The 14,831-nt window shown below is 50.5% G+C and overlaps 8 protein-coding genes across 8 annotated transcripts; 4 read left to right on the top strand and 4 right to left on the bottom strand.

The window, feature by feature from the left end:
- The first annotated feature begins 25 nt into the window (after positions 1-25).
- BCR37DRAFT_291167 (adenylosuccinate synthetase) lies at positions 26-1,777 on the top strand. The gene has a single exon (XM_040866864.1). The coding sequence runs from the start codon at positions 156-158 to the stop codon at positions 1,449-1,451; it is 1,296 nt and encodes a 431-aa protein (XP_040725632.1). The 5' UTR covers positions 26-155; the 3' UTR covers positions 1,452-1,777.
- On the top strand, positions 1,531-2,048 carry BCR37DRAFT_392410 (AAA-ATPase Vps4-associated protein 1-domain-containing protein; the record flags this gene model as incomplete). Its single annotated transcript, XM_040871150.1, has 2 exons — positions 1,531-1,976; positions 2,033-2,048. The coding sequence occupies 2 exons, from the start codon at positions 1,531-1,533 to the stop codon at positions 2,046-2,048; spliced, it is 462 nt and encodes a 153-aa protein (XP_040725631.1).
- Positions 2,049-2,102: 54 nt separating this feature from the next.
- BCR37DRAFT_392409 (protein-tyrosine phosphatase-like protein) lies at positions 2,103-3,400 on the bottom strand (the record flags this gene model as incomplete). The annotated part of the gene is made up of 4 exons (XM_040871149.1): positions 2,103-2,855; positions 2,895-2,976; positions 3,017-3,191; positions 3,259-3,400. 4 exons carry the CDS (start codon positions 3,398-3,400, stop codon positions 2,103-2,105), a joined length of 1,152 nt encoding a protein of 383 aa, XP_040725630.1.
- A 43-nt stretch (positions 3,401-3,443) lies between these two features.
- BCR37DRAFT_378993 (DnaJ domain-containing protein) lies at positions 3,444-4,838 on the top strand. Its single transcript, XM_040869165.1, has one exon. It carries the CDS (start codon positions 3,554-3,556, stop codon positions 4,748-4,750), a length of 1,197 nt encoding a protein of 398 aa, XP_040725629.1. The 5' UTR covers positions 3,444-3,553; the 3' UTR covers positions 4,751-4,838.
- On the bottom strand, positions 4,780-5,681 carry BCR37DRAFT_378991 (PPPDE putative peptidase domain-containing protein). The gene is made up of 2 exons (XM_040869164.1): positions 5,173-5,681; positions 4,780-5,134 (listed from the first exon to the last, which is right to left on the bottom strand). The coding sequence occupies exons 1-2, from the start codon at positions 5,606-5,608 to the stop codon at positions 4,854-4,856; spliced, it is 717 nt and encodes a 238-aa protein (XP_040725628.1). The 5' UTR covers positions 5,609-5,681; the 3' UTR covers positions 4,780-4,853.
- Positions 5,682-5,762: 81 nt separating this feature from the next.
- On the top strand, positions 5,763-7,223 carry BCR37DRAFT_386933 (uncharacterized protein; the record flags this gene model as incomplete). The annotated part of the gene is made up of 1 exon (XM_040870491.1): positions 5,763-7,223. One exon carries the CDS (start codon positions 5,763-5,765, stop codon positions 7,221-7,223), a length of 1,461 nt encoding a protein of 486 aa, XP_040725627.1.
- Positions 7,224-8,996: 1,773 nt separating this feature from the next.
- BCR37DRAFT_378989 (uncharacterized protein) lies at positions 8,997-10,159 on the bottom strand. The gene has a single exon (XM_040869163.1). It carries the CDS (start codon positions 10,152-10,154, stop codon positions 9,477-9,479), a length of 678 nt encoding a protein of 225 aa, XP_040725626.1. The 5' UTR covers positions 10,155-10,159; the 3' UTR covers positions 8,997-9,476.
- Positions 10,160-10,969: 810 nt separating this feature from the next.
- BCR37DRAFT_413178 (uncharacterized protein) lies at positions 10,970-12,866 on the bottom strand (the record flags this gene model as incomplete). The annotated part of the gene is made up of 5 exons (XM_040872243.1): positions 10,970-11,989; positions 12,012-12,073; positions 12,108-12,480; positions 12,524-12,598; positions 12,690-12,866. The coding sequence occupies 5 exons, from the start codon at positions 12,864-12,866 to the stop codon at positions 10,970-10,972; spliced, it is 1,707 nt and encodes a 568-aa protein (XP_040725625.1).
- Between the last annotated feature and the right edge of the window lie 1,965 nt (positions 12,867-14,831).

Raw genomic sequence — 14,831 nt, 5'->3', positions numbered from 1 at the left:
AGGCAGCCACGACCACAATCAGTCAGTGAAATTATCAGTCCATCAAACCCGGCGACATCTTCCCTCCACTCAATCAGTCATCTACTTCGGCTCAGACCAGCTCGGTAGATTCACTCCCCATCGCTACCTCCACACTTAAGAGAAGGTAGCGAACCATGACCTCAACCCTCAAACCAGGGCAGGTCTCCGTCGTCCTCGGCTCACAGTGGGGCGACGAAGGCAAGGGCAAGCTCGTCGATATCCTTACAGACAAGACCGACGTCTGTGCTCGCTGCCAGGGAGGTAATAACGCAGGTCACACCATTGTGGTGGATGGCAAGACGTTTGACTTCCACATCCTTCCCTCGGGACTCGTGAACCCGCAGTGTGTCAACCTTATTGGTAGTGGGTGTGTTGTCCACATCCCTGCCTTCTTCAAGGAACTCGAAGCGGTTGTCGAGAAGGGTTTGAACGCAGATGGCAGGCTCTTCATCAGCGACCGTGCTCACCTCGTCTTTGACTACCACCAAATCGTCGATGGCTTGAAGGAAGGCGAACTCGGTAGTAAATCACTCGGTACGACTCGCAAAGGTATCGGCCCAACGTACTCCTCCAAGTCCTCTCGCAGCGGTGTCAGATTGCACCATCTCATGTCTGACTGGGTAGAGTTTGAGAAGCGATTCCGAACAAACTTGTCAACACGCGGTTTGCGGTATGGTCAATTTGATTATGACGAGGAGAAGGAGCTCGCGTACTACAAAAGTATTCGGGAAAAGTTGCAGCCTTTTGTTGTGGATGCAGTGCATTTCATGCATCAAGCCATCAAGGATCAAAAACGCATTTTGATTGAAGGAGCCAATGCACTCATGCTTGATCTCGATTTCGGTACCTACCCCTATGTCACGAGCTCGCCAACAACCATTGGTGGTGTCTGCACTGGTCTCGGTATTCCACCACAACGTATCGGCACCGTCTGGGGTGTCGTCAAGGCTTACACGACTCGTGTTGGCGCTGGTCCCTTCCCAACTGAACAACTGAATGCAGTCGGTGAGAAAATGCAGGACATTGGACGAGAGTGGGGTGTCACAACTGGACGGAAACGTCGTTGTGGATGGCTTGACTTGGTCGTCATTCGCTACTCGACCCTCATCAATGGCTATACTGCCCTTAACATTACAAAGCTCGATGTGCTCGATACATTTGAAGAATTGCAAGTCGCAGTGAGCTATGAGATTGATGGCAAAGTGGTCGATGACTACTTCCCTGCAGACTTAAATGCCGTTGAACGCGCCAAGGTGAATTACAAGACTTTCAAAGGCTGGAACTGCTGTACAACAGGCATTACCGAGTACGATGCATTGCCAGCAGAAGCGAAAGCATACGTGGAGTTTATCGAGAAGTTCGTAGGCGTACCTGTGGGTATGGTGGGTGTTGGCCCTTCGCGCAACTCGATGCTGCTCAAGGCGTTGTAGAAAACTTGATAGATTGGACTCATTCATCCTGCTGTAATTTGACCACTTTGAACCAACAACCACCTCCAGTGACTGGAAGATGGCGACAGCTGCGCCTGCAGGGCCGCATATCAATCACTACCGACTACGTCGAGTCGCTTCTTCTGCTGAGAAATCATGCTCCATCTGCTATAAACCCACAGACTGTGTGCTCATATCTACAGATAGTAAAGATTGGTTCTATGTCTGTCAAAGTCATCTAGTCGCTGGCTTTGCAACGCCCATTGCAGCGCCAGCAGCGGTAGCCAAGCCCGATGACAAGGCAAAACTAGAAGCAGAGATTGCAAAAGTCAAAAAGGAGTATGAAGCGAAAGAAGCACAGAAAAAGGCAGACAAGGAAAAAGAGGAGAAGGGTGGGAGCTGGATGCCGTCTGTGGGTGGACTCATTAGTAAAGCTGCATCGGGTGTCGTGCAGGCTATACAGCCTGCTGCAACGCCTACAACGATGACTCCGCCTGCCGCGGTCGTCGTACCTGAGCCAAAGGAGTTTGCACTCAACCGCAGCTTCTACCAGCATCGCGTGTCTCTCAAGCAGCAAGCAGCTATGGAAAAAGCTAAAGAACAGCAGTGGAAGACCCTTTCATTCCCCTCTGCTCCATCAACCAAATGAATTCACGATGGCGCTGCGTCTTTCCTCGCTGGCACGACAACGACCTCCTTTGCAGTTTTGAATTCATCCACGCGTGAACGATGCAACGCAAGCCCAGGCAGAATCCATGCACGACAACTACAATTCATGCCTTGCCACGCATAACTCCCAATCTTGGCATGACAATTGCGGCCGGGACAGGTGAAACGCCCTTCTAGCAGACCTAAATCGAGCTCTGCCTTCATCCATCGAACAGGGTCAATAAATAGATGCGCACAAGGGCCGGCAGTTAGTTCTTTTGGAGAGTGACGTTGGATGTGTTTTTCACTCGCTAGCACAAACCTGCATTTCTTGCAGCGAATAGCGGTATGTAAGCCCGGTGAGGCAGCGATTGTATCGTCCTGCAGTCTCAACACACCATTACGGTGCTGGAGTCGCCAAGTTTGATAGGCTTCATGCGTAGGATCGACCCGATTGCCACATTGTGCATAGACTTGTAGTTGCCTTCTGAAGGTATCGCTCAAGTCGATCTGGCGCTTCGAGGAGATGAGGTCGATGGCTGACGCAAGTGGCACATTGCTTGCAGACATGAGATATGCTGCGACGACTGCAACGGAGCGTGATTGACCGGCATGGCAATGGACCAAAACTTTGCCATTTCTGAGTGCTTCTGTGATGAATGCGTTGCACTTATCAAAGAGCTGTATCAAATCTTGCTCTGTGGTATCAAGCGCATCAATCTGTAGACATGTATAGTCTGCCTGCTGCTTTGAAGACTATTTGTTAGCATTGTTGGCGTGTTGAGTGCGTCGTACAGGATGAAAGTGTCGGCAGACGGAAAGAATGTGAGAGATGCCCTGATGTTTGAGCAGCTCGTCATGCTGCAATACTTCGTAGCTGATGTTAGCTCAGCGTAGGAATGAACACAGTCACATACCTGCTGATGTAAAGACCAGGCTGCACCTCAGTCAATAGCGTGTCTGTGCTTGGGGCATCGGTTGCCACATTGCCTTGCAGTTCGTCGGCTTCTCGCAACGGCTTGTCCTCTCGTGCCTGTATAGCCTGCTCGTAGAATTTCTGCTGCCGTACATGCGAGACGAGGAGCTGTTTGTCTACTGGTCTATTTTGTTCTTTCAAGCCATCAGCTTCCTAGGCAAATCATGTACAAGTTTAGCATACCTCGTGCTTGAGCAAATTCAGTCTTAGCGAGGGTCTTGTACTTGACAGCTTGAGCGCGTAGCTGATCTAGAGATAGCTTCTTTCCTTCATCAACAGCATAGCCAGCTTCATCCATGGGCAAGATGTTGTCTGAGCCGTACATGCTGTATCTTCAAAAGTTGTTCCTGAACTTTCACAAATCTCTCAACGGACAAGGACACGTACAGCACTTCATTCGACCACAGCCGGACTACCCTTAGGCCACGCAGCTCAGCCTTCCAGACGGCCAGACAAGGTCTCAAGGCGATATATAGCCATGAACGCCGACGAGGCCCAGAAATGTATCGAGATAGCAACGCGCAAGCTACAAGCAGGCGATAAAGCCGGTGCACACAAGTTTGCACTGAAGGCAGCCGCGTTACATGACTCGCCGCAAGTTCAGCAGTTACTACAAAAGATTGTCAAGGCACCAGCGACAACTCCTTCAGCGGATGGTGCGGCTGGATCGAGTCGGAGTGAAGGTGGTGCAACACAACGCACAAAGGCAGCAGCATCAAAACCCGAGGAGCCAGCTGCGAGAGAATATACACCAGACCAAGCCAAGGTTGTCAAGCGCATTCGAAAATGTCAAGCGACTGCATTTTACGAGATTCTAGACATCAAGAGAGAAGCGACAGAGGCAGAGGTGAAAAAGGCGTATCGGAAACTAGCCCTACAACTACATCCAGACAAGAATGGCGCGCCAGGAGCAGATGAGGCCTTCAAGATGGTTTCGCGAGCCTTTCAAATTCTATCAGATGCGTCGAAACGGTCGCAATTTGATCGTTACGGCGCTGACCCGGATCAGCGTGGTGGTGGTGCGCCAGCTGCTAATTCTTTCCAACGAGCGAATGGTGGTGGCGGCATGCAAGGCGGTATGTTTGGAGAAGAGATGAATGCTGATGACTTGTTCAATATGTTCTTTGGCGGTGGAGGAGGTATGGGTGGTGGATTTGGTGGCAGTCCCTTCGTGTCATTTGGTGGACCTGGTGTTCGCGTACATCACTTTGGCGGCGGCCAAGCACGGCAACATCGCGGTCAGCAAGGCGAAGAACGCGCGTCCCTTGCTCAGCTCCTTCCGCTCATCATTCTCTTTGGCTTCTCACTCCTCTCCAGCCTCTTCTCAGGCGGTTCTTGGTTTGGCAGTGGCTCAACGACACCTTCTTATGCATTCAACAATCATCCACCCTATACGCAGGAACGCTTGACGCCGGTGCACAAAATACAATTCTTTGTCAACCCAGAGCAGATTGCCTCAATAGGCGATCCGGCGTTGAAGCAATTTGACAAAAAGGTCGAGGTGGACTACATCCGCAATCTGCGCGATACATGTGAATGGGAATACCAGCAACGAGAACAAGAGATGAACAATGCATATGGTTTCTTCAGCATTGACAAGGTCAAGTACAATGCAGCGAAGAACAAGCGGATGGAAGGGTGCGAGGAACTCAAACGATATGGGTATCGCTTATAAGCTCAGAAACACCATTAGCATAGCAAGCATCGCAAAGTATTGATTAGAACAACGCCAGAGCTAAAGGCACAAAATGCTATTGTACAACAGAAGTTGAAGCGCCTCAGCGACTGCCAACATCAATTCTGAAACCTCCAGATGCAGACGTCAAGTCACGATCCGCTAACGCCTCATCGTTGTCCAAATCAGTATACTCTGACACCGTCCGCGAGAATGACACTCGCCCATGCGGTTCGTCTCTGGCTTGGGGTCGACTCGGTTTGGCTTGCATAGGCGCCACTTCACTAGGTGGCAGTAAGCGTGTGTGATCATCGTCATGCTCGTTCCATTCTGCATCCGGGTCCGCGACTGGCGGGGCAACCCATGCTTCTGACACGCACAGCGCTATTGTTAGACAGGTCTTGGCAAGAGGGAGAACTTACGCATCATAGCACCAATCCCTGCTATGCGATTTATCCATGCAGGTGGGCTTGAGCTGCACAAGTCTGCGCATACGCGTTGGACAAAGTGATTGCAGTTGTTGGTGAGTAGATTATACGATGGTCCTGTAAACTCCTTCTTGATGCGCTCCAGTTTTGCCTCAATCTCCTTGAGCGATAGCAAGCAGATGCCCACGTCAATTGTACACTTGTAGACTGCATTTTCGGGCACTTCCTTTGGTCGTGATGGATATACGCCTGTGATGCCTTCTACATCGTGTCCGCCGAACGCCCATTCGACCTCATTGATGACTACGCCAGAGTGATTAATGGACAGTCCAGTTGTCCATAAGAATGCACTTAGCTTGGACGGCGGCATGAGATCGTAGACATTGACTTGGATAGGGTATCTGCAGGGATCTTTACGAGCTGGCGACATGATTTACTCCAGCGCCCTTGCTGCAAGAGCTAATGCGACAGGCCTGATAGTTGATCGTGCTGGATGATGTCGTTGCGCATTTGACGTCGCCACGCTCGAGAACTCTACTTGAGGCCCCCTCACTCCCAACACCACAGCTACACCCAGCATTTGTATGCTCAAAGATGGTCCGCAGAGCACGGAGACGTCGCAAAAGAGGCTCAATCCAGCAGCGGCTTCCTTCATCCCTGCTAAATGCACCAGCTCAAAGGCTGAGGTGACTACCCTCACCAAGAGACACGGCCATTCTCAGCTTGAACAACTGCCGCCAGAGCTCCAAGTGCGTCTGACTGCTCAACTACCATTACAGGACCTTGTCAGTCTCAGCCATGTCTCTGCTGCATATCGAGCTATAACCTGCTCCATGATTATTCCTGATAGGCTTGCTCCTATTATTGAGCAGTACAAAACTTGCTTCTCCAAGCTGCAGTCATTGTCGCCACCTCTGCAAATCAGGCGTACAAGGCGAATCGCTCAGAATGTCTCTCAACGCTACTTTGTCGGCTCAATAGAGGCGACCTGGCCTCGTAGGACCATGCCAATTGTCAAGGCAGACAAACACAAGCTTGTGCTCGCTACCGGCTCAAACCTCTGGACGAGACTCGATAGACACCCTTGGCGTCGCATATCCCTTGGCAAGCCTCACTTGCAAGACATCACTGCTTTGACATTGACAGATCAAGCTGACATTGTCATCGTCGGCTTCGCTGATGGGCGTGTTCAACGAATCCGACTAGGTGGTACAGCTCCTGGCATCACGACACTGAAAGCAGCGCCTGGGACTTGTCTCCAATCCTTAGATTTTGACGTCCAATCACAGTGCCTACTGTCTGCTGCAAAGCTTGATTTTTCACAAAGTCGCATCACGTACGGAAATGCCTCCCTTGTCTTGACAAGCAAGGTATGGGTAGCAAAATTGTTGGAAACGGCCACCTTTGCTTTGGGTCTGAAAAGCTTGGAACCATTGTCTGTCCATCGCCAAGCCCCAGATGGCAGCATAATGCCAATCTGGACTATGCCAACACTGGCCAATATTGGGAATTGCCAAGCGATAGCACCCTTGTCGCCTAATCTGATTTTGACCGGGTGGTACTCTAGGCTTGGTGCTGCTCTCTTCGATACGCGCTTGCGACCCAGCCGAGAGCCGGTCATTGATTTGCGTAACAAGTTTGACGCGAGTGCGAATGTCTCGATCGCCACGATGAACCGCGGCCATGGATATCACATCTTCAGTGGGTCGAGTGAACATCACATTATTCACAAGTTCGATTTGCGAAGACCAGGCTGCTGGGATGATACGCACAAGAAAATGTCACTCGATTGGCGCGAAGCCCCACGAGAAACTTATGACATCTTCCTGCAGGATATCTTGGCCAATTCGCCAAATATGCGCTATCGTGCTGGCCCAATTTATTCCCTTGTGGCTGAACATGAAAAGGTCTATGCCGCCACGGATCAGAATCTCGTGAGTCTTGACTTTGAAGCGATCGCCAACGATCGTGCTGCACCAGTCAGATACTTTGACTTTGCCCAACTCAAGACGTTGAAAAGCCGCAGCGACGACCGTTCGTTTTGACATTTTCTGACTCTGTAGACTTCTACGACTCTGGCCAGAGTCGCTGTGCTTCGCTCTTCCTGCAAAATATGGCAGGATTTGCAAGTTATCCGCTTGTGGACTAACTGCAGTCTTTGGACGTCTGTTCAGAGCAGACTGTCAAGTCTTCGAGGCTGTCTTTGCCTCGCATTGGATCACGAGATGAAATGCAGAGAAATTTGGCTATGAAGTTCAAAACGATGGAAGTCACCTGTTGCAAAGCTTCGTTCAAAGAACTGGCCTCGGGCGCGGAGTGTCGCTCAGACAAGATTTTGGCCTCCTCGTGCTGGTAAGCAGCTCATGGGCAACGATTACAAGAAAGGCTCTTGCAGGGTCTCTGGGCGTCACAGTGTAGAAGTTGTTCGTTCCCGAATCTTTGGTTGGATCTCTGAAGACAGTTGACTGATTCATTGCGATGAAGCAATACAAAAGATTTTCAGATCCATGTTGCAAATGTCATTTGGCAGATTGATTCACAACTATAGCACACTTACAGGCGATGTGGTGCAGTCAATCAAATTGTGTTCCCATTTCTCTGACGAGGCTGGCAGTATCCATACTAGCTTGAGCAGGGCGTTGGTCTCGTGAACAATAAGAAGCGCTGATCTCAATGCCCCTTGTATGTTGCATGATCTTCCATTCAACCTCATGATCTGCTACCATGTACTGGTGCGTAGAGATTGATGGCACATCACTCCCAAGGGCTCATTTTTGTCACAAGTCGTGCGGCAATTTCATGTATCTCGCTGCAGGGGCTTATTTAGCTGATTCAGCTGAGCCCGCAAGTATCGCTACTGGCAATATCGCCGCGTGCCTTCGAGCTTTGTCTCATAGATGATCCAAATCGACCTTCACAAAACGTCGGCAAGTCCAGCGGGCAGGACTCTTTGGCTCTACAAAGACTGTCGCCGACATTAATTCCACTGCATCACGAGCATCACTATTTCAAAAAGTGTAAAGCAATTGGCAGTAGTGATTTGAAAAGCTTTGTATTGGTTCCCCAACATATGAAATTCTTCAGGCCTTTGCTCATATAGGTCACTAAAACAGTGGATTAAGGCTGGTTGCAGCCTGCGCCGCCCCTGCAAGCCGTCATACCGACCTGCTTTGCCTCACGTTTCTGCAGATTGGCATCACCAGCAAAGCCAGGGGATGGCACAGCATATGTAGTCGATGCCATCAAGAACATTGCAAAGCTTAGTGTTGCCTTGAGGAACTGCATAGGGTGTCTGTAATGTTAGTGAGCTGTAGAGGTGATTCAAGACTCACTGATTGTTGATTTTAGTTGGTGACAAGTGGGTGAGTATATGTTACAGATTTGAGAGAAGAGAGGGTAGGAATTGCTTCTTATGGTGCGCAGGTAGAATCTTGGCGTGGAACAGTTCAGACGGGCTAGACTCTTTGTAGCTGCAGCAAAAGTGTGATGTCGCAAATTATTGTTCCATGTGACTTCGCCCATGCTGCGTCTAGACCTTGCAAATTTCAGGGGTTGATGCAGACGGAAATCAACTGCAGCTTGTTCCATTCAGACTGATTCAGTCCAACTGCAAGTTGTGCAAATTCTGCCTCGGCTTGCTTTGTCAGAGTTGTCGAATTCACTCCTTCCTTTCATTCTCCCCGTGCATGAGTGCGTGATAAGCTAGCAACCGTGCTGAACATGTAGGCTCTGGCGCTCCTCAGCCCTTTGACTACAACGTTATGTCAAATGACCACAAATTGGTGACGATCTTTACAAGTCTTGATAGATTGAAGTTGTGTTGATCAGTATGAAATGAAGTAGATCTGAAGAGCACGAGACGCAGTGGTTTGTCCGGCAGGTACTGAGGTGCAAAGCACACAGGTTGTCTGCATCATTTTCATCAAGGGCAATCCATGTTCCTCCACGATTGCCCGTTGCACGCTTCAACATTGCCCATCATGGAACGCTCAACGTGTATGAGCGCATGTAGAAACCTATTGACTGACACTGACGTGGCAGCAGCAAAGGGCAGCGCGAGACGCTTGTGACCCTTGGTAGCTGCATTCTGCACTTGTGAGCATACAATACGCCAGAACTTGATACGTTTTACTATAGTGATCTTGGTTGAAATTTGGAGACTTGCATTGCAAGAAGCAAAATAAGGCAGGCCGAGAGTACTGCCAGCGGCATTTCCCAAAGCCTTTATGTGACGAGCCCAAGATAGTCCACGATCGAGCTATTCAAGACCTCAAATTCGTCCCAGCGCAGAATCATCCTTATGTCAAGAACTTCTGTGCACCGTGGTTAATCGCATGGCGCCATGAAATGGACATCCAGCCCTGCAAGAGCATATACCAGGTCCCCATGTACTGTACAAAGTACATCAGCAAAGGCAACAAGGCTCGAGTGACCTTGGATTGCTCGACAAAGTCCTGGACAAAACAGCAGACAACACACAATTTGAACCTGTGGTTGAGCTCCAGCGTCTGGCAACGTCGTGAAGATGGGTGACACACACACCACTGTAACCCGAGTGCGTAGTGTGGCTTTCTCAGTGCATTTTTGCATATACTCGAAGATCGACATATCATCCAAGTCCTTGCGTTTCTCATGCCGTGTCCAAGCGTTTGCATACATAGGAGCGTCAAGGGCGGCATCGGAATACAGAAACACGAAAGCCTCTGGATCGCAATTTGCACGTACAATGGTGCGTGAGCATACAACAAGAGACAGAGCGAATTATGTGCCACTTTTTGAGCCGAACGCTCTTGCAGCGCCATTTGTGCTAGGAGAAGCTTCCTGAAGACAATTTTGAAGCGTGTATTGTCTGCAGTCCTGTCCAGGACAGTATCGAGCATCTCGTGCAAGGTGACTCGAGCCTTGTTGCTCTTGCTGATGTACTTTGTACAGTACATGAGGATCCGGTACATGCTCGTGCAGGGCTGGATGTTCATTTCATGGCACCATGCGATTGACCACGGCGCACAGTAGTTCTTGACGTAAGGATGATGGTTCTGCGCTGGAACGAATTTGAGGTCTTGAATAGCTTGATCGTGGACTATCTTGGGCTCGTCACACAAAGGCTTTGGGAAATGCCGCTGGCAGTACTCTCGGCCCGCCTTGTTTTGCTTCTTGCAATGCGCTGAGCAGCGTTGCATTCCATTCCGGTTGATAAGGTCTTTGAGGTCGGCCTCAGCAGGCAAGTCCCCACGTTGAGCGTTGCTTTGCAGCATACGGTCGTTGCTGGTTGTTCTCTCAGCGTTGGCCGGCTGAGGCTGCATGCTTGTGCAGAAGCGATGATACCATTGTGCGTACTCTCACATGACAACCTCGTCGCCACGATCAAGCTCGGCCATATCGGGCTGACCCTCGAACCAGAGAAACATGTGCACATGGAGTGTTCCACGCTCCTGCCATTCATACCGTCTCCAATGGTCGGTGAGCTTCGGCAGTCCAGCTACCCGTCCAGCAAGGTGTTTGATAAAGTGTTCCACCCTCTTGAAAAAGAGTGCGGCAGCGATATCTGGCCGGCGAACAAGGTTTGCGTCGGCACTCAGTGGCTTCAGCAACACTGATACCCTCTTCGAAAGGGTGAGAGTCTGGCATCTTGAGTTGATGGAGATCGTAGTCAATTGAATCGGCTATGGTGAGCGTGACGAGCAATGCAGGCACTCCGACTCGTGTGACATGGGATCTATATGGCGGCGCTGCTTGTACAAAAATGCTGGCGATCCCGTGACATCCTGTCCACGGCGACGCAGACCACTCATCAGCACATTCTGTTCTGCGGGAGTCTTTGCGCCAAGACTCTGACAGATTCTCCAGCTGTCATTCTGGTGAAGTCCTTGTGTAGCTCGGAGCGCCGCTCCTGCCTCATATCTGTGATTTGAGGGTTGAATGCGTGGCCTGCACTGGAGCTGACGCGGACGCGATTCTTGTCCAGCACATTCTGCCAAAGAAATGGAAAGCAGGGATGCCTGACGAAGCGGCCATCGCCCATTTGCATAGTCCTCTTCCCAAAGATTGAGAGTGTGAATGGCCGAGGTCTGGACCCATGGATAAAGAATTCAAATGTGCCAAGAGGGAAGAGCTGTGGAAAGCACGAGAGTAGACCAGGTGTCTGAGCATCCAGCACGGTGCCTGTACCGCGGGCTGGCATATTGATCACATCGTTTCCCAACTGTAGCCTCGCCAGTATGGCAGCCTGACGCTCAGACTCCGACATAGCATCGCGACCATCGACCCAGAGCCTTGTTGGAAGCTCAAAGATGTCATGTGCCTCGGCCTCTGGCGCCTCATAGACAGGAGTACCAGGCGTTGTGAGATTTGATGCAATAGATGCGATACTGGCTGGCCACGATGCAGGAATATCATCTGGATTCTGCTGAAGGCGTGTGCCAACGTCTTCATCCACACAATCAAGATCGATCTCAATATCGGCATAGTATGGGTTGTGTTCCTTGAGGTAACGAAGCCAGTCAAGCATGACGCCCTTTGAGACAGTCAAGTTGAGATCTTGCCTTGCGCCGTCGCGTCTTACAAAGAGAATTTCTACGTCTTCAGGCCGACGCGGCAAGACACGGGCAATATGGTCATAAGGTTGCTGCAGAATGACGCTGTGACCCTTGTATACACGCTGTCCGCCATTTGCCAAGCTAAAGATGGGGATGATGGGAGCTGCGCGTACAATGAGCATCCCCTCATGGCGTGTCAGAGGCTCTGGCCTGGGTGGAAGCAAGTCTGCCTCAATACCGTCTGTAAAGTCGGCCTCCGGGTAGCATAAATTTCTCTGCCGAACATGTAGATAGCACCTGGGTGATTGAGATCTTCAGTTCTAGTGCACGACGTGTCTCGACAGTGAGAGCATTCATTGCTGGTCGTATGACCAATGTGAACTGTACATTTACAGTGTATGCAAGGTGCTGGGATGCGCAAGTTTTTGTCCTTTATGGTGGACCATGAATGTCTGACGTCGTCCAATGTAGTCCATCTAGCTGCCGGGTCGGCTTGCGCTAGCTCGGGAGTCACGGCAGAAGCAACTCTACGCCCACGTAGCACTGGCGGCCTGAATGTTGAGTCGGCCACACGACTATCCACCGAAGACAATGACGAAGCAAGGCTAGGAGTAGGTGCAGGAGTGGGTACAGGAGTGGGATCTATTGCTGCCTGTGTGGCTTGCGCACGCCTCGGTGCTAGCATTAGTTCTACCACTCGGCAAGTTGGACGACGCTCAAGAGGTGGTCTTGGCGGCGAAGAGGACATATCAGCTTGCTCTGGCACCTAGTTCGTTAGCGCATGACGGGTAGTAGCATGAATGACTTACCGGCTGACCCGCAGGAGAGATCCAAGGCGGTGATGAAGGCATGTCTGCCGTCTGGACTGTACCTTGTCCACATGGCTGTAGTGTTAGTTTATTTCGAGCAATATTCATCACATACGCGGACATCGTCAGACTATAGATTGAAGGCGACTGCAATCGGTGGCTGGACCTGTGAGCGAGCTGTCTCTTGCTTTGACGCCGTCCAGTAGCCGGCTCGCTGCGTGTTTTCAATTGCACCAGTAGCTCCTGTGGGAGCGGGCATAGATGCAGTCAACAATGAAGAATCTGTCCACCAACCTGGGGATTGTGTGCCAAAGACATCAGCTGTGGATGTCGGTGGTTGCATGGCGGTAAATATTGGCGGCGAGGACGGTATCTCTCGGCCGAGTTGCGACGTATGCCCTTCTGCTGCACCAAAATGACCGGGATTGCGTCTGCTTTGCGGCGTGGCAGAATGACGCTGCTGCTCGCCTGTGAATGGCTCTTGATCATTGAAAACTCAAGCGCCGGTGTTGGAGGTAATGGCGTCGGCAGCGGCTGTTGTGTTTAATTGAAGGCTGCAAGCGCCGAAGCTGCTCCATCATGGCCTGCCTGTCCAGGTTGCTCGCGTTCATCGCTTGGCTAGGCCGTGAACCATCAAGCACTGGCAATGGAACTGATGAAGGCCTGTCTGGAGAAGCATGTGGTCTCGTTGAAATTCGGCCGCGCAGGAGGAGACGGACTTCTTATATAGGCCACTGGCCTGGAAATTTTGTCTGTACAGCTCATCTGAAGAGAAATAGGGGTCAGCTGCGGGCTGTAGGCTCGGAAACTCATCGTAAGTCACAGACACGCGCAGTTGAAGACAGGACCCGCCGTATTGCCAACTGAAGAGAGCGATATTCTACTTCTTAAGCTTATGTATGGCAGCGGACCCTGTATTCTCGTCGAAGGATGAGTCAAATGATAACGCGCGGATTTTCACTGTTCACATGTCACGCAACACTCTTCGCTTCCAAAATAGAGATATGTATGACTAGCCTGCTTCACGAGCTCGGCAGATGATTCGGCTTGAAACCTTAAGAATAAATGAAATAAGCCCCGGAAGGTCTCGGACAAATTAGCCGGCTAGGGAGACTGCTTGTAGCAAGACTCAGAAGAAAATCGCAGTCAGAGACTGACAGTAAGCTAAGGGAACATGCTGTACTGTTGTTACCAGCATTGGGGCTTCAGCAACTCATCGCATCCGACATCTCCGAACATTCTACGCTTGGCAAGCGTCAAGGCTTGGCCAAGGGTGGTGGCAGATGAGGACGAAGCAGTTGTAGTCAGACCAGCAGTAGGCAATGCAAATCCTGTAGGCTGAAATGCCACAAGCAAAGCGAGACTGATGGTGATCTTTGGGAGCTGCATCTCTGCATGACTGTTAGCCAAAGACCTGCTAAGACTGCATAAGCTTACTTGTTTTGTCAACGTGGATGGTTAGAGGGTGATGAGGTTCTCTTGAGCAATGAGCAGGTTGACCCTTTTTATATGCACTCCAAATTGATTGGATGCCTCGTATCAATGCGGCCCCTTTGTTGTTTGTTCTTATCAATACTTGCGAAATTCGCCGACTTTGTTACTGCTCTTGGTCAAGCAAGCTGTTCTCCTTTACTTATCTCACCGTGACAGCTGTAGATATCCTATTGTTTGCCTCAGAATTCCCGCGTGGCTCATGCAAACTCCCCTCCTGGAGGCCATCTGAAGAGTATTCAGGGGTCCAGCAAGAGCCTTTGGCTGCGAAATCTGGACTCAGTGCAGCAAACAATACATATCATCTCCAAGGACGTAAACCCCCGTGTCGGGGCTGCTTGCTTATTGAGGAATGGTGAAGGCAGTCTATTTGCGATACATGGTCCTGATATGATACGAAGTCCGGGACCACTCAGAGAGCGCCGCGAGTAAAGCTGATCATGACAAGCGGCGACGACCAGACTTTTCTTTGCGGTCCCTATCGCGCATAGATACGACAGATTAATGCGCAGTGTGATAGATTTGATGTATCTTACTTTAGTGATATTGATTGATGTTTGGAGAAGACTGTGGTTTTGTTGAAACTCAATCGCGCAAGAGGAAACGGCCTTCTTATACAGGCCACTGGCCTGCCAATTTCGTCTCTTCAGCTCATCTGAAGAAAATCCGGCGTCAGCTGCAGGCTATAGGCTCGGAGCTCATAGTAAGTCATAGATTCGCGCTATCGAAGACAGAACTGGCCGCATTGCCTCCGCCGCATTGCCAAGTGAAGAGACCAATAGTCTCCTTCTTCAGCTTATTCATGGCAGCGAGCCCA

This window comes from Protomyces lactucae-debilis (genome assembly GCF_002105105.1).
Source record: "Protomyces lactucae-debilis strain 12-1054 chromosome Unknown BCR37scaffold_8, whole genome shotgun sequence".
Classification (NCBI taxonomy): domain Eukaryota; kingdom Fungi; phylum Ascomycota; class Taphrinomycetes; order Taphrinales; family Protomycetaceae; genus Protomyces; species Protomyces lactucae-debilis.
The sequence above is the reverse complement of the archived record's forward strand: the minus strand, read 5'-3'. Positions and strand labels throughout refer to the sequence as shown.